This window comes from Molossus molossus, unplaced genomic scaffold (genome assembly GCF_014108415.1).
Source record: "Molossus molossus isolate mMolMol1 unplaced genomic scaffold, mMolMol1.p scaffold_m16_p_1, whole genome shotgun sequence".
NCBI classification, from domain to species: Eukaryota; Metazoa; Chordata; class Mammalia; order Chiroptera; family Molossidae; genus Molossus; species Molossus molossus.
In genome coordinates, this window is record NW_023425344.1 from 128,967,153 (window position 1) to 128,989,381 (window position 22,229).

The window sequence follows — 22,229 nt, forward strand, 5'->3', positions numbered from 1 at the left end:
TCATATGGTCATTTACATACAAATCATTTACCTGTGAGTTTCCATGACAGTGTGTGTGTGTGATGGGTATAACTAGCATGGTTTATTTTTCAGAAAATTGTTAAATTGAAATGTCTGTATTAGAGAATTACAAAACCTTAAATTCGAAAAGATGGATCAAGGATATAAGCCATATCATGTTAATTTTCAGAGATGTTTAGTGACTTGTCAAAAACCAAATATCTCGGAAATGCCAAAATTTATATACATTTTAGGGACTATGCCATATAATTCCTTAAAGAGTGATTATTCCATACAAATTCTCTCTTATGCAAAAGGTAAAACTCCCAGAGAAATTATGATAATACAGTTACTTCCAGCCTTACATTAAAAGCACACTTTTTGTAATGATGTACCTGGTGAAGTAGAAGTTAACTGTTTGTTTGTTTGTTTAATACTGGACAAGTTGTAAACCACACATGGTGTAGTCACAGAAATTTACCATCAGCCAGAAATACGTTGACTCATCCAGGAAAATTATAATTTTCCTTTCCGTTCTGTAACTGTAAACATGTAGATGTCAGTGGTTAAGAGAAGAAAAATACATTGATTGGATTGAGAAAAGGTGCCTTTTTAGTTCCCTTTGGATGGAGACCTTGTGTCTCGCAAAGAGAAAATAGTTAAGATAGCAGCAGTACCATGGTCCTAATTGGATCCATTTTCACTTGAATTTTCATATGATTCAAAGTTTTTGGTATAATCAAGAACAATTAACTTGGTCCAGTGACAAATAAATGCATGAATGGTATTAAAGAGATATTAGTATTGTAAAAGCTATAAATGTACTTGGGGACCTAAATTCAACTTCAGGGATAACAGTTATTGTGTGGAAGTCAAGTTTTAGTAGACCATGCAAGTGTAGATGTAAACATCTCATTGTCCTAACATTGAACAGCAGAATACTTGCTTTGAAGAAATGGTTGAGCCCATGAATAAATATAAAAGTTTGTACTAAGATTTTGCCAGCCCAAACTTACCATATCATTTTCTTTTTTTTATTTTTTATCCTCACTTGAGAATATTTTTCCATTTTATCTTCAAATAAAGTGGGAGGAGGAGGAAGGGAGAGAGAGAGAGACAGAGAGAGAAACATTGATATGAGAGAGACACATCAGTTGGTTGCCTCCTGCATCACCCCAACCAGGGCCGAGACCAAACTGCAACTGAGGTACATGCCCTTGATTGTAATCGAACCCATGAATCTTTGGTCTGTGGGCAAATGCTCTAACTGCTGAGCAAAACTAGCCAGGGCACCATACCATTTACTTTACAGAGAGTGTAACAGCTGGAGTATCATTAACAAAATGGAAAAAAATGCCTCATATTGGGCGGAACTAATGTTCATTAATTTATTAGAAATATTTTGTTAAAGATACAAGCTGTAGCCCTGGCCAGTTTGGCTCAGCGGTTAGAGCCTCGGCCTGTGGACCAGAGAGTCCCGGGTTCATTTCCTGCTAAGGGCATGTACCTCGGCTGCAGTTTATCCCCAGCCCTGGTTGGCGGCCAGTTGATGTGTCTCTCTCACATCGATGTTTCTCTCTCTCTCTTCCTCCCTTTCTCCCTCCCGCTCTATCTGAAGATAAATGCAAAACTTTATGTCCTCGGGTGAGGATAAAAAAAAGAAAAAGAAAAAAGATACAAGCTGTAGCTTCATCAAACTGGGGAATGTTATCAGATATATCTTAGCAGCTCTGTTCTTTCTCTGATAGGTATAAGTAAGAAAAACCAAGTAATAAGGATCAAGTATGAAAAGTATACTAAATTAAGTGGGGGGCAATCAAAATAGCATTTCAGGGGAGAAATGTTGGAGAAACCTATAACACAATAAAAACCACAATTTTCTTTCCTCAAAATATCTTCCTATTGCTTTAAGTCTTTATTAGTCTCTTACCATTTTTATTTCAGGAAGCTATTTTTATTACATATATAGAATATCATACATTTTGCCCATATAAAGTGTAAAATGCAATGGATTTTTAAAATATATATTCAGAGCTGTGTAACTACCAACATTGTAAATTTTAGATTCTATTTCAGATAGTAAAAAAATTCCAGAGAGACATTCCTAGATCTCTCCTAAGCAGCTGTATTACCTCTTTCCAGTTTTTGTGCTATTATTACACATCAGACACACCTTATTGGCAGGGGGATATGTACCAAGACCCCCCAGTAGATGAATGCCTGACACCATGAGTTGTACCAAACCCTAAATATAGTGTGAGCTTTTTAATACAGACTTACCTATTATAAAATTTTTGGCTTTTCCTTGGAACCCCCAACTGCCAGCATCACTACTCTTGCATGTTGGGGCCATAATGAAGTAAAATAAGGTTTCCTTTAACACAAGCACTGCAATATCATGACAGGGCTACTGATGTGATAAACAAGATGGCTACTAAGTGACTAAAGGGCTGGTAGTACTCAGTATGTGTACACTGGAAAAATTAATTATTTATGTTCTGCGTGACACAGAAGGGGACAGCATGAGATTCATCACTATACAGAATGCTGAATAATTTAAAGCTTATGAACTAATTATTTCTGGAATTTCTTACTTGATATACCTGGATCGTGATTGACCATGAGTAACTTAAAATGCACAAATTAAAACTGCAGATAATGGGGTATTATGGTTCTGAATACACCTATGATATAAACTTATTTGTGATACTTATTTTTATATAACTGTATGCCTTCTGAAGAAGTTAAGAGAAGAAAGAAGAGAAAGTGTATATTCACAACATTCTTCTATATTAGCCTTCTTATTCATAATTTTGGGTTCTCTTCATAGGCTCCTGTGCATTTGAATTAACATCTGCTATTATCATCTTACTCAAATACATTGTGACTCCTACACATCTCCTTTGTGCTGTTACTGTGGAATGAATTACTTTTCCATATTTTATAGGCATGATAATATAATGAAATACATATTGATTATGCAATTGCATTTTAAATCAACTATGAAAACAACATACATTCACACTGTCTTTTGGAATTATAGAATTACTTGAACCTATGCTACTTATTTATTATTATTATTATTTTATAAATTTATTTTTGTTACAGATGTTTCCTTTTTTCCCCATTGACACCTTCCTTCCCATTCTCTCCCCACCCCATCTCCAGCTTTGTTGTCCAGGTTCATCGGTTATGCATACATGCATATAAGTTCTGTGGTTTATCTCTTCCCTCCCCCCTCAAACCCCTAATCTGAGCATTGTCAGTATGTACCCTACTTCCACGTTTCTAGGTCTATCCTGTTTCTCAGACTGTTATGTTCATTATATTCCACACATAAGTGAGATCATGTGATATTTGTCTTTCTCTGCTTGGCTTGTTTCGCTTAAGATAATCTGTGCTACTTTAAAGGAAAGATACATATACTGCCTGAAGTCAATTGCTTTCAACATAAAAAACTTACTTTACTATTACTATTAAGTCAGGTGTGCTAGCAACCAAATATCTCTTTTATTTCTCAAAAAATGGAAATCTCTTTTTTATACCTTCAATTTGAAAATTAGTTTGGCTGGATATAACATACTCGGTAACAATTTTATCTATTATACCTTTGAATATGTCATCCTACTGCCTCTGGGACTGCAAAGTTTATGATTTTAATTCAGCTATTCATTTTACAAAATTTCTCTTTTCCATGATGAGTTGTTTCCCCTTTGTGGCTTTTATGATTTTTCTCAGTCCTTCATTAACTTTTACCATAATAGATCTGGTTGTGCATGTCATTGTATTTATCCTACTTAGATCACATAGAATTTGGATGTGCACACAGCTATTTATCATCCGTTTGCAAAATTTCAACGATTATTTATTTCTATGATTTTCTGGCTCTTTTCTCTCCACTCTACTTATGGTTTCCATTATTTTAAGTGTAGATACACTTCTGACCATTCAAATCTATGCTTGAGCTACTCTAGTGAATTTTACTTTAGCTTTTAGTATTTCAATACCACAATTTTCAATGTTTTTATTTTTAGATCTAGTTCTATCTTTTTGGTGATATTTTATTTAATGAGATATTGTCATTTATATTCCTTTCTGTTTTAAGCATAGGAAGCTTCACTTAAAAAAAAATAAGTTAGGAGAGAAAAAGTGGCAGTGGAGTGAATGGAAGCTACACAGACCATCTCCCAGGACCAAACTGGAATTACAATAAAAATAAAGACAAATTGTTAGGAAGGGGCAACAAAAGGCAGCTTGGAGGACCACATAACCAGGGACACTGACTAAATCCTGGTGGGCTTGTGAGGATGCGAGAGGTGGACGGGAGCCCACGGTCCGCAATGGCCTGGGCAGGGACCTGCTGCGGCCTCGACTGGGACCAGCAGCCTTGGCTGGAAGCTGAGCCCTAGGCTGGGTCCTGTGGCCTTGGCTGGGAACAGCAGCTGCCTCGGCTGAGACCTGCGGCTGCCTTGGCTGGGTCCTGCGACCTTGGCTATGTGCTAGGCCCTCTGCCGGGACCAGCTGCCTCAGTTGGAACCTGCACCCTCAGTTGGGGCCTGCAACCTCTACTGGGTAATACACCCTCGGCTGGGAGCTGCCCTGCCTCGTCCGCTCTTAGCTGGGAGCAGCACACATGGGTTAAAGTCCCAGGCAGCTCCATGGCGCAGAGCCCAGACAGAGGCTAAATTGGCAGCAGCCACTCACCTTGGGCTCTGGCAGAGGGAGGGCAGACTGGACTGGAACTGTGTGGGGACACTCGGTATTTGGAGGGTGCTCAGAGTTTTGCTGAGTGCAGCCACACAGGACTATGGTCATCTCGCTCCTTCCCAGGGCTCTAGGGAGAGGTGGCGGCCCCTCCCTCAAGATTCAATCCCACCTGGTGGCCATTGAAATGCTAACCGAGGCACATTAACAACCAGCATCTGCCCCAACCTCTGGAAATCCTCTTACACTGAACACCCCAGGGAGTTTTTCAGTCAACTCAGAAACCAAGGTTCTTCAGGTGACCACTACTAATATCCTCCAGGCAAAAAAGCTAGAGGATAACTACCATTCCCTGGGCTAGCAGCTCTAACCAGGAAAGTTAAGACTTGACAGTGGTGTTTAAAGTGGGTCCTTCCTGGCTCATCCAAACCCAGGAGACGGAGCCACAAACAGCAGAACACCAACACCCACAGGGAAAATATGCAGACTCCAAAACTCACTATGATAGCCAAAATGGTGAAACACAGAAACAAAAGCCAAATGAACGAACAAGTGACCTCTACTGAAGATGAGATAAATGAGGTGCAGTTAAGCAAGTTAACAGAACTAGAATTCAGAGCCATTATCTTGAGGAAGATCAACAGCATGTGTACGGACATGAGCACCATGAGTAAAGACATAGAAATGTTGAAAATCAACCAGTTGGAAATTAAAAACCAGCAAGAAGAAATTAAGAATGACATTTCAGAAATAAAAAACACATTGGAAAGTCTAAATAGCAGAGTAGAGGAAGCTGAGGACAGGATCAGTGAATTAGAAGATAGGGTAGAAAACAACAACAACAACAAAAAAAACAATTTAAAAACAGAAAAACAGCTTAAGAAAACTGTGGGACACCTGGAAACGTAATAACATTGGCATCATAGGAGTCCCTGAAGAAGAGAAAATGAGCAAGGGTTAGAGAATATATTTGAAGAAATAGTGACAGAAAACTTCCCCACTTTGGTGAAGGAAGAAGGTATTCAAGTTCTAGAAGCACAGAGAGCCCCAAGTAAGAAGAACCCAAACAAGCCCACACTGAGACACATAGTAATCAAAGTGCCAAAAATTCAAGACAAGTAGAGAATCTTAAAAGCAGCAAGAGAGAAGCAACAGGTTACCTAAAAAGGACACCCCATAAGGCTCTCAGCTGACTTCTTTTCTCTACAGAAACACTACACGCCAGAGGGAATGGCATGAGGTAATCAAGGTCATGAAAGACAAGAATATGAATCCAAGATTTCTCTACCCAGCAAGGCAATCATTCAAAATAGAAGGTCAAATAAAGAGCTTCTCAGACAAAAAAAAAGCAAAAGAAACACATTAGCACCAAACCAACGCTGCAAGAAATGTTAAAAGGACTGCTGTAAATAGCAGGAGAAATTGAAAGAAAATTATAACCACACTAAACAAAAATGGCAATAAATAAGTACATATCAGTAATTAAGTTAAATGTAAATGGATTGAATGCTCCCATAAAAAGACACAGAGTAGCTGATTGCTGATTGGATAAGAAAGCATGACTCATCTATATGTTGTTTACAGGAGACCTACCTCACAACAAAAGACTCAGGTTGAAAGTGAAGGGATAGAAAAAAATCTTCCAAGCGAACGGAAAGAAAAAAAAGCTGGGGTAGCAATACTCATATCTGATAAAATAGATTTCAAAATGAAGGCCATAACTAGAGACAAAGAAGGCCACTACATAATATTGAAAGGATCTATCCAACAGGATGATATAACCTTAATAAACATAAATGCACCCAATATAGGAGCCACAAAATATATTAAAAATCTTCTGGAGGACTTCAAAGGAGCAATCTATAGCAATACAATCATAGCAGGGGACTTCAACACCCTGCTGACATCACTGCATAGATCCTCTAGACAAAAATTGGCAAGAAAACAGAGACTCTAAATGAAGCACTAGACCAAATGGTTTTAATAGATATCTACAGAGAATTATGCCCCCAAAATACAGAATTCACATTCTTCTCAAGTGCACATGGGACATTCTTAAAGATAGACCACATGTTAGGGCACAAACTAAGTCTCTACAAGTTCAAGAAGAGTGAAATCATATCAAGCATCTTCTCAGATCCCAATGGCAAGAAACAAGAAATCAATTGCAAAAAGAACATGCAAAGACATTTGAACACATAGAAGCTAAATACCATGTTATTAAACAATGAATGGTTACCGAGGAGATCAAGGAAAAAATTAAAAACTTCCTTGAATACAATGAAAATAAAGACACAGCAACACAAAATCTTTGGGATGCAGCAAAAGAAGTCTGAGAGAGAAGTTCATAGCAAGCACTACAGGCCTACCTCAAAAAACAAGAAAAATCTCTAATAGACTATGTAACCTCACAACTTAAAGAACTAGAGAACAAACAAAAAGAAAACCCCAGAGCAAGTAGAAGGAAGGTAATTGTAAAGATCAGAGCAGAAATAAATGATATAGAGACCAAAAAAAACAATGCAAAGGATCAATGAAACAAAGAGCTGGTTTTTCAAAAAAATAAACAAGATTGATAGACCCTTAGCCAGACTCACCAAGAAACAAAGAGAGAGAACCCAAATATACACAATCAGAAATGAAAGAGAAGTACCAACTGACACACAGAAATACAAAAAATCGTTAACAACTACTATGAACAATTATATGGCAACAAATTTGACAATCTAAGCGACATGGACAAATTTCTAGAAACACATAGTCTCCCAAAACTGGACCAGGAAGAAAGAGAAAACTTGAACAGACCAATAACAACAGAAGAAATTGAAGATGTAATCAAGACTCTCCCACCAAACATAAGCCCAAACCCGGATGGCTTCACGGGTGAGTTTTACCGAACATCCAAAGAAGAACTAACACCCATTCTCCTCAAAGTATTTCAAGAAATTCAAGAAGAAGGAAGACTTCCAAACTCGTTTTATGTAGCCAGCATAATTCTAATTCTAAAACCAGAAAAAGACACTACAGGGAAAGAAACTACAGGTCAATATCCCTGATGAACATGGACGCCAAAATCCTGAACAAAATACTAGCAAATTGGATCCAGCAATACATCCAAAAAAATTATTCACCATAGCCAAATGGGATTCATCCCAGGGATGCAAGGTTGGTACAATATATGCAAATCAGTAAACGTGATACACCACATATAAAATGAAGAATAAAAACCACATGATCATATCAATAGATGCCGAAAAAGCCTTTGAAAAAATCCAGCATCCATTTCTAATAAAAACACTCAGCAATGTTGGAATAGAGGGATCATATCTAGACCTACTAAAGACCAAATATGAAAGACCTACAGCCAACATCATAGTCAATGGGCAAATACTGAAAGCATTTCCCTTAAGAAGAGGAACAAAGCAAGGATGCCCACTTTTGCCACTCTTATTTAACATAGTTCTGGAAGTCTTAGCCACAGCAATCAGACAAGAAGAAAAAATAAAAGGGATCCAAATTGCAAAGGAGGAAGTGAAACTGTCATTATTTGCAGATGACATGATACTATACATAGAAAACCCCAAAGACTTTATCAAAAACCTACTACACTTAATAAATGAATTTGGTAAAATAATAGGATAAAAATTAACGTCAAGAAATCGATGGCATTCTTATTAAAATATCAGAGGACCTTTTTGCACTTACCTTCAGATAGAGCAGGAGGAAGAGAGGGGGGAAGAGAGAGAGAGAAACAACGACATGAGAGAGACCCCTAGAGTGGCTGCCACCCACAGGGCCCCACCGGGGCCAGGGACAAACCACAACCGAGGTACATGCCCTTAGTGGGAACCAAACCCAGGACTCTCTGGTCTGCAGGCAGACGCTCTAACCGCTGAGACAAACCAACCAGGGCTCGATGGCATTCTTATACACCAATGATGAACTCACAGAAAGACAAACTAAGAAAACAATCCCATCTACCATTGCGGCAAAAAAATTAAGATACCTAGGAATAATCTTAACCAAAGAAATAAAGGACCTATTTGCTAAAAACTACAGGTCATTGAAAAAATAAATAGAGGAAGATATAAAAATGTGGACGCATATACCCTGTTCATGGATTGGAAGAATTAACATCATTAAAATGTCCATAGTACCCAAAGCAATCTATAGATTCAATGCAATCCCCATCAAAATACCAACGAGATACTTCACAGAATTAGAACAAGTACTTCAAAAGTTCACATGGAACCAAAAAAGACCTCGAATATCCACAGCAATCTTGAAAAAGAAGAACAAAGTTGGAGGAATTACCAGATTTCAGGTTATACTACAAAAGAACTGTAATCAAAACAGCCTGGCACTGGCACAAGAACAGGCATATAGACCAGTGGAACAGAACAGAGAACTCAGAAATGAACCCAAGGCAATATGCTCAATTAATATTTGACAAAGGTGGCAAGAGCATACAGTGGAATAAGGATAGCCTCTTTAATAAATGGTGTTGGGAAAATTGGACAGATACATGCAGAAAAATGAAACTAGACCATCAACTCACACCCTACACAAGAATAAACTCAAAATGGATAAAAGACTTAAATATGACTCGTGAATCCATAAAAATCCTAGAAGAAACTGTAGGCAACAAAATTTCAGACATCATACGCAGCAGAATTTTCACTGATACATTACCTAAGGCAACAGAAACAAAGGAAAAAATGAACACATGGGACTACATCAAACTCAAAAGCTTCTGCACAGCAAAAGATACAATCATGAAAACGGAAAGGCTACCCACTGTATGGGAGAGCATAATTGCCAATGATATATCAGATAAGGGGTTAATTTCCAATATATATAGAGTGCTAATACAACTCAACAAAAGGAAGACAAAGAACCCAATTAAACAATGGGCAGAGGAACTAAATAGACACCTCTCCAAGCAGAACATACAAACGGCTAAGAGACATATGAAGAAATGCTCAACATCACTAATCATCAGAGAGATGCAAATTAAAACAATAATGAGGTATCACCTCACACCTGTCAGAATGGCCGCCATCCACAAATCATCAAACAACAAGTGTTGGTGAGGTTTTTGAGAAAAGGGGACTCTAGTACACTGCTGATGGGAATGCAGACTGGTGCAGCCACTATGGAAAACAATATGATGTTACCTCAAAAAATTAAAAATTGAACTTCTATTTGACCCAGCGATCCCACTTCTAGGAATATACCCTAAGAAGCCTGAAACACCAATCAGAAAGAATATATGTACCCCCATGTTTGTAGCAGCACTATTTATAATAGCTAAGATCTCGAAACAGCACAAGTGTACGTCAGTAGACGAATGGATAAAAAAGCTGTGGTACATATACACAATGGAGTACTATGCAGCTGTAAGAAAGAAAGATCTCTTATCCTTTGAGACTACTTGGACGGACCTGGAAAGTATCATCCTAAGTGAAACAAGCCAAACAGAGAAAGACAAGTATCATATGATCTCACTTATTTGTGGAATATAATGAACATAACAGTCTGAGGAATTGGGTAGTCCCAGAGATGTGAAAGTAGGGTACAGACTGACAATCCCCAGAAGAGGGGATGGTGAGGGAGAGATAAACCACAGAACTTATATGCATGTATGCATGAACAATGGACATGGACAACAAAGCTGGGGACAGGGCAGGGAGGGAGGGGGAGTAGGGAAACAGTGAGGGGGGGGGGAGAAACATCTGTAATAAAAATTAATTTAAAAAAACCCTCGAAATATCAAACAAAAAAAAAAGTTATATAACAACCTACAACTGGAATACACAAAAAGAGTTTTGTGGTCTGCTTTTCTCTTGCGTATAGTTCACACTTGCCGTTTCATTGAATGTCTTATATATTTTGTGGTAAAGACAGGACATTTTAGGCAATGTATTGTAGCAAATCTTGGGACTGATTTCCTTTTTCCTTTGGAGGCTCTTTGTCATTCTGTACCTTGATATTGATGAAGCTGGACTCTTTCTTATATTAGTCACGTCCGCTTCCCTGCAGTTTCAAGCTCCTAGTGTTTTTCTTGAGAAGGTAGAGAATGGGGGCATGAAAATCATCACCTATGGATGACAGTTGTTTTGAAAGCCTCTCTTTTACTGTCTCCTCCCTTAATCGTCCTGTTACCTGGCTGCTTCCTGTAGTATCATATCAAACATCGTGATGAAGTGTCTTAAGTACTGAATGCAAGGACAAGAAGCAGTAGTCTATACAATAAACTGTATATTTAAAAAAAAAACAACCGTAAAGGACACTAATTCACCTGAGATGTTAGAAATTTGTTTAATAGTTTAATCACATGGGGGGAATTAATAACAAATGAATATCTATTTTATAAATTTCCTCTCTAAACCCATTCTAGAGGTAGCTTTTCTGAATTTGCAAATACAAAAGTACTATCCAATTGGGTCTAATAAAGAAAGTGAGTGTAATACATTTAAAAATTTTCCAACAATCATATTCCAAGTTCACAAAGATTGGATTTTTGTGGATCAACTTAAATAGATGAGTTCTAAAACATATATTGCATGGCTAATTTTCCACTGATGTTAAAGTTTTACTAATTATTGGAAAAGCTTATAAAAATTATATCACATAATAATAGAATATTGGTACCGTGGCCATTGAAGGTTGAAACTTAAATAAACTTCTGAGAAGATAAATACACCATAATTAGACTCATAATATTCTTGTTCTTACCAGCATGAGTCTTTGATTGTATTTTGACTTCCCCCTTTATTAAACCTCTTCCAAAAGGGCCCAGTAAGTGTTCAATATCAGTATCTGTAGAAATAAGTAGTTTCAAATTAGTTTTGTATGGTAAATATTAACATATGTGTGTTGATATGTATGTGTTGTGAGTCTATGTGTGTTTTTGTTTACTACTCTTCTAATTACTTTTATATCAGAGGAAAAGAATTATAATGAAATACCTGTCTTTCAGAAATAAACACCTTAGAATTATTAGAGCCATTAGTGATCACAAAGTCTCATTGTGTTGAGGCTTATACATGTTTAGTGATTTCGTGAGGATAACATATCTATCCAGCTAATGACATAATTCAATAAAAAACTGTTTCATAATTTCTTAACTAGAACTTTTGTCATAACTTAAAAATCCTTTTGAAAATTTAAATCATCCTAGAGAGCTAATGTTAATAACATAGATTTCCAATGTACATAAGGAAAAACATTGGGGTGGGGGAAATAAGTTTCCCCAGGTCAGATTGTAAACTATGGTCATCATAGTCACAGATCCCTACTGTGGGTCATAGATTCTTAGACTTCACCAGAAATATATCAATGCCCTCATCTTCTTTTTTTTTGTTATGGAAGTACAAAACAATTAGATTTTAGTGTTGTTAAAGAATAAAGGTTATATATGGAGAGAGTCAAAGTGCGTTGTCAAGTCTTATAAGCATGTAGGTATTTAAGGTGGGAAGGGGAAAATGGGTAATTTGCAGTGATGTGAGCATAGGTATTGTGTCCTTTTCCATTTCTGTCTTTAGAAAATTTTCACATTTTGCTGGATTTGGAAACTACTTCCAAACTACTAGGCCCAATGACAAAAAAAATATAAAGAAAAAAATTTTAAATGCATCTTGTAGAAAGAATAATTATATTGGTTACTCTATGTCACTTACTAAAGTTTTCTGGGCAAGAAGAAATAAAATTGATTTCAATGCCAAATGTAACTGAGATGAAAACTTGCCTTAATATAGACAACTTACTGGGGAAGCCTTGCTTTGGTGAAATGACTGAGCCCATGAATACATGGCAGTACAAACATACCACCACAGCAATCTAAGCAGAGGTGAAATCCAGACAGGGCCTCACTAGCAAATCCCAGGACACAATGGATTAGGCATCACAACTTTACAACCTGATTTATGACTTTTGTGAAAGTAACATTAGTTGCTGTAACACATGATGGAGATCCTAAGCAGACTTAATTTAGTCCTTGGTCTTCCTCCAACAAATACCACTAGAAGAGTTGATTCATTTGCATTGAGAGAGCAAAAAATTCTTAGACAATCAGAAAGGCAAAGAGAATTTCTCCTGAGACAAGATTGGTTTTAATGCTGTCAGCAAAAAGGGTAAGTGGTGGGGAAAACTATAATCTATAAGGAGGCACAGTTTTCTTTTTCCACAAAATCCTACCATTGATTTAAATCTTTTAAAAAATCTCATCCTTCTTGAAGTTACCAAAGCTATTTATTTTAAAAAACATATAACATAGTATTATACAATATTCCCACATTAAATGACTATTCAATGGTTATTAATAGTTCAAAGTTGTGCAACAATCAGCATAACCACCCTTTCATATATGCTTCAGATTGATATTAAATTAATTCCAGGAACATATACAAATGTGATTCATACAGTTTTATTCCCACTTCCCCATTTTTCTGCTACTGTATTACATTACATGTATGAATATAAAGTCATTGCTAAAAATGCTGCTATAATTATTTCTAAATTAAGCTACAAATATTAAGAAAGCTGAGAGACAAAGTTTGAGGAAGAACATATTTAGAGTGTTTTTTTTTTTTTTTATCCTCACCCGAGGATATTTTTCCATTTTTTGTACGGATAGAGTGGGAGGGTAAGAGAGGAAGAGAGAGAGAGAGAGAAACATTGACGTGAAGGGACACATCGAGTGGCTGCCACCCGCACGACCAACCAGGGCCGGGGACAAACTGCAACCGAAGTATGTGCCCTTAGCGGGAACCGAACCCGGGTCTCTCCGGACCGCAGGCCGACGCTTTAACCGCTGAGCAAAACTGGCCAGGGCTAGAGTGTTTGTTACATAAACTTCTGATTTACAATCTGGTTCTTTTACTTGCTTCCTGATGGTCTAGTGTCATTTTCTTACTCTACTTCATCCTTTGTCCTCACCATCTCCTTTATGCTGCTTTTGTGAAATATACCATATGTCTGTATGTGAGTCTCAACAATAGATGTTATGCCCTGGCCGGTTTGGTTCAGTGGTTGGAGCATTGGCCTGTGGACCAGAGAGTCACAGGTTCAGTTCCCACTGGGGGCACGTACCAAAAAAACCCAACAATACATGTTATGCCTATTGTTTTATACAATTGCCTTTAAAACAATTAGGAAAAGAGTCAGATATGCATTTACATGGCCTTCTGTAATTCTAAAGTTATTTCTTTATTTTTTATTACAGATGTTTCTCCTTTTTTCCCCCCAGTGACTCCCCCCTCCCCCTCCCTCTCTGCCCTCTCCCCAGCTTTGTTGTCCATGTCCACTGTTCATGCATACATGCATATAAGTTCTGTGGTTTCTCTCTCCCCCACCACCCCCTCTTCTGGGGATTGTCAGTCTGTACCCCACTTGCATGTCTCTGGAACTACTCCATTCCTCCGACTATTATGTTCATTATATTCCACAAATAAATGAGATCATGTGGTATTTGTCTTTTTCTGCTTGACTTGTTTCACTTAGGATCATACTTTCCAGGTCCCTCCATGTCGTCTCAAAGGATAAGAGATGTTTCTTTCTTACAGCTGCTTAGTACTCCATTGTGTGTATGTACCACATCTTTTTAATCCATTCGTCTACTGATGGGCACTTAGGCTATTTCCAGATTTTACCTACTATAAATAATGCTGCTATATACATGGGGGTACATATATTCTTTCTGATTGGTGTTTCAGGCTTCTTAGGGTATATTCCTAGAAGCGGGATCGCTTGGTCAAATGGAAGTTCAATTTTTAATTTTTTGAGGTAACACCATATTGTTTTCCATAGTGGCTGCACCAGTCTGCATTCCCACCAGCAGTGTATTAGAGTCTCCTTTTCTCCACAACCTTGCCAGCACTTGTTATTTGATAATTTGTTTACAGCAGCCATTCTGACAGGTGTGAGGTGATACCTCATTGTTGTTTTAATTTGCATCTCTCTGATGAATAGTGATATTGAGCATTTCTTCATATATTTCTTGGCCATTTGTATGTCCTGTTTGGAGATGTGTCTATTCATCTCCTCTGCCCCATTTTTTAATTGAATTCTTTGTCTTATTTTGGTGAGTTGTATGAGTACTCTATATATTTTGGAAATTAAACCCTTATCTGATGTATCATTGGCAATGATGCTCTCCCATACAGTGGGTTGACTTTCCATTTTGATGGTTGTTTCTTTTCCTTGCAGAAGTTTTTGAGTTTGATGTAGTCCCACGTATTCATTTTCTCTTTTGTTCCACAAATAAGTGAGATCATGTGGTATTTGTCCTTTTCTGCTTTGTTTCTGTTGCCTTCGGTGATGTATCAGTGAAAATTCTCCGTATGATGTCTGAAATTTTGTTGCCTACATCTTCTTCTAGAATTTTTATGGATTCAGGGGACACATTTAAGTTTTTTATCCATTTTGAGTTTATTTTTGTGTATGCTGTAAGTTGATTATCTAGTTTCATTTTTTTTTTTTTTTGCATGTAGCTGTCCAATTTTCCCAATACCTTTTATTAAAGAGGCTGTCTTTACTCCACTGCATGTTCTTGCCACTTTTGTCAAATATTAATTGAGCATATTGTCTTGGGTTCATTTCTGGGTTCTCTGTTCTGTTCCACTGGTCTATATGCCTGTTTTTATACCAGTACCAGGCTCTATGATTATAGTAGCTTTGTAGTATATCTTGATATCTGGTATTGTGATTCCAGCTACTTTGTTCTTCCTTTTGAAGATTGTTGTTGCTATACAAGGTCTTTTTTGGTTCCATATAAACTTTTGAAGTATTTTTTCTATTTCTGTGAAATATGTCATTGGTATTTTGATGGGGATTGCATTGAATCTATAGATTGCTTTGGGCAATATGGACACTTTAATGATGTTAATTCTTCCAATTCATGAACAAGGTATGTGCTTCAACTTTTTTATATCTTCCTCTATTTCTTTTTTCAATGTCCTGTAGTTTTCTGAAAATAGGTCCTTCACTTGTTTAATTAAGTTTCTTCCTAGGTATCTTAATTTTTTTTTTCACGATGGTAAATGGGATTGTTTTTTCATTCTGTGAGTTCATCATTGATGTATGAGAATGCTGTTGATTTCTTGACGTTAATTTTGTATCCTGCTTCCTTGCCAAATTCATTTATTAAGTCTAGTAGATTTTTGATGGAATCCTTAGTGTTTTCTATGTATAATATTATGTCATCTGCAAATAATGACAGTTTTACTTCCTCCTTTCCAATTTAGATCCCTTTTATTTTTTCTTCCTGTCTGATTGCTGTGGCTTTGACTTTCAGTACTATGCTAAATAAGAGTGGCAAAAGTGGGCATCCCTATCTTGTTCCTAGTCTTAAGGGATATGTTTTAGTTTCTGCCCATTGAGTATGATGTTGGCTGTAGGTCTTTCATATATGGCCTTTATTATGTCAAGATATGATCTCTCCATTCCCACATTGCTGAGCGTTTTAATCAGAAATGGATGCTGGATTTTGTCGAATGCTTTTTCAGCATCTATTGATATGATTATGTGTTTTTTATTCTTCATTTTATTTATGTGGTGTATCATATTCATTGATTTGCAAATATTGTACCAACCTTGCATCTCTGAGATGAATCCCACTTCGTCATGATGAATAATTTTTTTGGATGTATTGCTGGATCCGATTTGCTAGTATTTTGTTCAGGATTTTGGCCTTTATCGGGGACATTGGCCTGTAGTTTTCTTTCTGTGTAGTGTCTTTTGGAATTTGAATTATGCTGGCCTCATAAAATCAGTTTGGAAGCCTTACTTCTTCTTGAATATTTTGAAATACTTTGAGGAGAATGGGAGTTAGTCCTCTTTTGAACGTTCGTAAAACTCCTCATTGAAGCCATCCGGGCCTGGCTTTTGCTTGCTGGGAGAGTCTTTATTACATCTTCAATTTCCTTAGTTGTTATTGGTCTGTTCAAATTTTCTGTCTCTTCCTGGTCCAGTTTTGGGAGACTATGTGTTTCTAGAAATTTGTACATTTCGCTTAGATTTTCAAATTTGTTGCCATATAATTGTTCATAGTAGTTGTTAACGATCTTTTCTCCTTCTGTGGTGTCAGTTGTTTCTTCTTTCTCTTTTATGATTTTGTGTATTTGGTTCTTTTCTCTTGGTGAGTCTAGCTAAGGGTCCATCAATCTTGTTTATGTTTTCAAAAAACCAGCTCTTTGTTTCATTGATCTTTGAATGTTTTTTTTTTTGGTCTTCATGTCATTTATTTCTGCTCTGAATTTCTATTTCCTTCCTTCTACTTGCTCTGGGTTTTTTATTTATATTTATTTATTTATTTATTTATTTATTTATTTATTTATTTATTTTGCTTTCTTGTTCTTTAAGTTGTGAGGTTAGTCTTTTAGAGTTTTTCTTGTTTTTTGAGGTAGGCCTGTAGTGCTATGAACTTCCCTCTCAAAACTGCTTTCACTGCATCCCATAGATTTTGTGTTGTTGTGTGTCCATTTTTATTGGTTTCCAGGAAGTTTTCAATTTCTTCCTTGATCTCCTTGGTAACCCATTCATTGTTTAATAACATGTTATTTAATCTCCATGTGATTCAGTGTCTTTGCATGTTTTTGTTGCAATTGATTTCTAGTTTCATGCCATTGTGATCTGAGAAGATGCTTCATATGATTTTAATCTTCTTGAACTTGTAGAGTTTTACATTGTGTCCTAACATGTGGTCTATCTTTGAGAATGTCCTATTTAATTCTAAAGTTTTTTTGACTGATTTTGTTGTGGAGTGTGCATTGTTTCATTTCTTTTGTGTTGTTTTAAATTACTTGTGAGATCACTTCTTTAGCATGTCTTTTAAAGCCGGTCTGTGAGCAATGAATTTTCTCACTTCTTATTAATTTAGAAATATCTGTATTTCACCTTCATTTTTGGAAAATAATTTTCTATTACAAGATGCCTAGTTGACAGACTTCTTACACACTTTGACTATTCTATCCCATGCCTTCTGACCTCCATAGTTTGTGATGCTCTGTCACCTGCTCATCTGACTCAGTTCTTTTAGTCATAATCAGTTGTCTATCTCTTTGTGTTACAACATTTTTACAATAATGACTGTGATTGTGGAATTCTTTGTAGTCATTTGACTTAGGTCTCATTAAGCTCAGATGTGTATATGGACAAATAACTTTCATTAAATTGTGTTAAAATTTTTTAGCTCTCTTTCTTGAAATATTTTATGGCTCATTCCTCTCTACTTTCCTTTTGGTATTCCCTTAATCATAGGTGTGCTTGCTCTTTTTTTTAGGCCAATCAAATCTTCCTTTGAACCCCTCCAGGGATTTTTTTTTTTTCATTTTACTCATTGTATCTTTTAATTCCAGAATTTGCATGTGGTTCTTTTTTATTCATTTTTAAATCTTGGTTGATACTATCTATTTGATGAAATATTTTCATCATATCTTCATTTTTCTTTACAAATAATGCATGTTTTACAAATTGGAGGGTTTTTTTTGCAATGCTACATTAAGAAAGTAGTTGGGACCCTTTTCCCAACAGAATATCCTCACTTTGTGTCTCTGAGTTTCATTTTGGTAATCTTGCAATATATCAAACACTTTCATTAGTATTACAGTTGTTTTCGTGATATATTAACAGGGATCTTTGATGTTACTATTGTAAAATTTTGAAATTCCTCATACATTGCCCATATAATATGACAAAGTTAACTGAAAAATGGAGTCCATTATCTGATTGCTCCACCCAGTGACCATTCCTGTTTCTTTATTTTACGTTTGGTCTCCTTAGTCTCTGAAACACAAGACTATTGAAACAAGGCTTATTAATAATTCCAAATTTGGAAAATGGCAGCGGCGTTATCGGAAGCTACACAGATCGTCTCCCAGAACCAAACTGGAATTACAACTATAACACAGACAAATTGACGGGAAAAAGCAACAGAAAAGCAGCTTGCGAGGACCATATAACGAGGGACACTGACTCCATCCTGGTAGGCTAGCGAAGGCATGAGACGGGGGCTGGGAGCCCACGGTCGGCAGCTTGGCAGCGGCCTTAGATGGGAGCGGCACCCTCCAGTTACACTCCAAAGCGGCTCCACAGCGCAGAGCAGGGACAGAGGCTAAAACAGCCACAGCCACTCACTTTGGGCTCCGGCAGAGGGAGGACAGACTGGAATTGAATTGTGTCAGGCACTCGGGATTTGTAGGGCACTCAGAGCATTTGCTGAGTTGCAGCCAGGCAGGACTGTGGCCACATTGCTCCTTCCCAGGGCTCTGGGGAGAGGCAGCAACCCCTGTCTCGGAGATTCAACCCCACCCTGTGGGCCACTGAAGTGCTAATTGATGCTCATTAACAACCAGCATCTGCCCCACCCTCGTGAAAGCCCCTTGTGCTCAGCAACTGAGGGAGTTTTTTAATCAACTGACAACGCAAAACTCATCGACTGCTAGCCTCCAGGCAAAAGGCTAGAGGATAACAGTACCTTTCCTGGGCTGGCAACTTTAACCAGGAAAGTAAGACTTGACAGTGGTGTTTAACGTGGGTCCTCCCTCGCTCATCTAAACATAGGAGATGGAGCCACAAATAGCAGAACACCAATACCCACAGGGAGAACTTGACAGGCTCCAAAGCCCACAGTGATAGGCAAAATGGTGAAACACAGAAACAGAAGTCAAATGAAAGAGCAAGAGACCTCCACTGAAGATGAGATCAATGGGGAGCAATTAGGCATGTTAACAGAGCTAGAATTCAGAGTCATGATATTGAGGAAGCTGAACAGCATGAGTAAGGACATAGAGACACTGAAAATAAGCCAACTGGAAATTAAAAACCAACAAGAAGAGATAAAAAATGACATATCAGAAATGAAAAACACATTGGAAGGTTTAAAAAGCAGAGTAGAGGAAGCTGAGGACCAGATCAGTGAATTAGAAGACAGGGTAGAAAAAATCAACCAATCAGAAAAACAAAAGTAAAAAACTATTAAAAAACAGGAAGACAGCTTAAGAGAACTCTGGGACAACTGAAAACGTAATAATATTCGCATCATAGGAGTCCCCGAAGAAGAAGAAAAGGAGCAAGGGATAGAGAATATATTCAAAATATTGTGACAGAAAACTTCCCTAATTTGGTGAAGGAAAAAGGCATTCAAGTTCAAGAAGCACAGAGAGTCCCAAGTAAGAAGAACCCAAACAGGCCCACACCAAGACACATAGTAATTAAAATGCCACAAATTAAAGACAAGGAGAGAATCCTAAAAGCAGCAAGAGATAAGCAACAGGTTACCTACAAAGGGAACCCCATAAGGCTCTCAGCTGATTTCTCACAAGAAACACTACAGGCCAGAAGAGAAGGGCATGAAGTAATCAAAGTCATGAAAAACAAGAATCTGAATCCAAGACTACTCTACCCAGCAAGGCTATCATTCAAAATAGAAGATCAAATAAAGAGCTTCCCAGACAAAAAAAGGCTAAGGGAATATATTAGCACCAAACCAGCACTGCAAGAAATGTTAAAAGGACTGCTGTAATTAGCAGTAGAAATGGGAAGAAAAATAGAACCACACTAAACAAAAATGGCAATAAATAAGTACATATCAATAATCACCTTAAACGTAAATGGATTGAATGCTCCCATAAAGAGACACAGAGTAGCTGATTGGATAAGAAAGCATGACTCATCTATATGTTGTTTACAAGAGACCCACCTCACAACAAAAGATTCACATAGGTTGAAAGTGAAGGGATGGAAAAAAAATTTCCAAGCAAATGGAAAGCAAAAAAAAGCTGGGGTTGCAATTCTCATATCTCATAAAATAGATTTCAAAATGAAGACCATAAATAGAGACAAAGGCGGTCACTACATAATATTGAAAGGATCTATCCAAAAGGAAGATATAACCTTGATAAACATATATGCACCCAATACAGGAGCAACATAATATATTAAAAATCTTCTGGAGGACTTCCAAGGAGAAATCGACAACAATACAATCATAGCAGGGGACTTCAACACCTGTTGACAGCACTGGATATATCCTCTAGGCAAAAAATTAGCAAGGAAACAGAGACTGTAAATGAAGCACTAGACCAAATGGATTTAATAGATATCTGCAGAGAATTACACCCCAAAACTATAGAATTCACATTCTTCTCAAGTGCACATGGGACATTGTCAAAGATAGACCACATGATAGGACACAAACTAAATCTCTACAAGTTCAAGAAGATTGAAATCATATCAAGCATCTTCTCAGATCACAATGGCGTAAAACTAGAAATCAATTGCAACAAGAACATGCAAAGACATTTCAACACATGGAGGATAAATAGCATGTTATTAAACAATGAATGGGTCACCGAGGAGATCAAGGAAGAAATTAAAAACTTCCTGGAAACCAATGAAAATGAATACACAACAACACAAAATCTATGGGATGCAGCGAAAGCAGTTCGGAGAGGGAAGTTCATAGCACTAAAGGCCTACCTCAAAAAACAAGAAAAATCTCTAATTGACTGTCTAACCTCACAACTTAAAGAATTAGAAAGCAAACAAAAAGAAAACCCCAGAGCAAGTAGAAGGAAGGAAATAGTAAAGATCAGAGCAGAAATAAATGACATAGAGACCAAAAAAACAATTCAAGGATCAATGAAAGAAAGAGCTAGTTTTTTGAAAAGATAAACAAGATTGATGGACCCTTAGCTAGACTCACCAAGAAACAAAGAGAAACAACCGAAATACACAAAATCAGAAATGAAAGAGGAGAAGTAACAACCAACACCACGGAAATACAAAAGATCTCTAACAACTACTATGAACAACTATATGGCAACAAATTCGACAATCTAAGCGAAATGGACAAATTTCTAGAAACACACAGTCTCCCAAAACTGGACCCAGAAGAGCTAGAAAACTTGAACTAGACCAATAACAACTAAGGAAATTGAAGAGGTAATCAAGACACTCCAGCAAACAAAAGCCCTGGCCCAGATGGCTTCACGGGCGAGTTTTACCGAACATTCAAAAAAGAACTAACACCCATTCTGCTCAAACTATTTCAAAAAATTCAAGAAGAAGGAAGACTTCCAAATCCGTTCTACGAGGGCAGCATAATTCTAATTCCAAAACCAGAAAAAGACACTACCAAGAAAGAAAACTACAGGTTAATATCCCTGATGATCATAGACGCCAAAATCCTGAACAAAATATTAGCAAATCAGATCCAGAAATACATCAAAAAAATTATTCACCATGACCAAGTGGGATTCATTCCAGGGATGCAAGGCTGGTACAATATTCGCAAATCAATAAATGTGATACACCACATAAACAAAATGAAGAATAAAAACCACATGATAATATCAATAGATGCTGAAAAAGCATTCAACAAAATCCAGCATCCATTTCTGATAATAATGCTCAGCAATGTGGCAATAGAGGGATCATATCTCGACATAATAAACGCCATATATGAAAGACCTATAGCCAACATCATACTCAATGGACTGAAACTAAAAACATTTCCATTAAGA

The 22,229-nt window shown here is 37.1% G+C and overlaps 1 protein-coding gene across 1 annotated transcript in view; it reads right to left on the minus strand.

Annotated features, from left to right (window-relative positions):
• The window catches only part of LOC118616897 (coiled-coil domain-containing protein 7-like), a 172,591-nt gene that overhangs the window by 120,636 nt on the left and 29,726 nt on the right, over positions 1-22,229 (minus strand). The window contains exon 5 of the mRNA XM_036242454.1: positions 11,443-11,526. Within this exon, the coding sequence (XP_036098347.1) occupies positions 11,443-11,526 (84 nt within the window). The remainder of the gene's footprint in view (positions 1-11,442; positions 11,527-22,229) is intronic.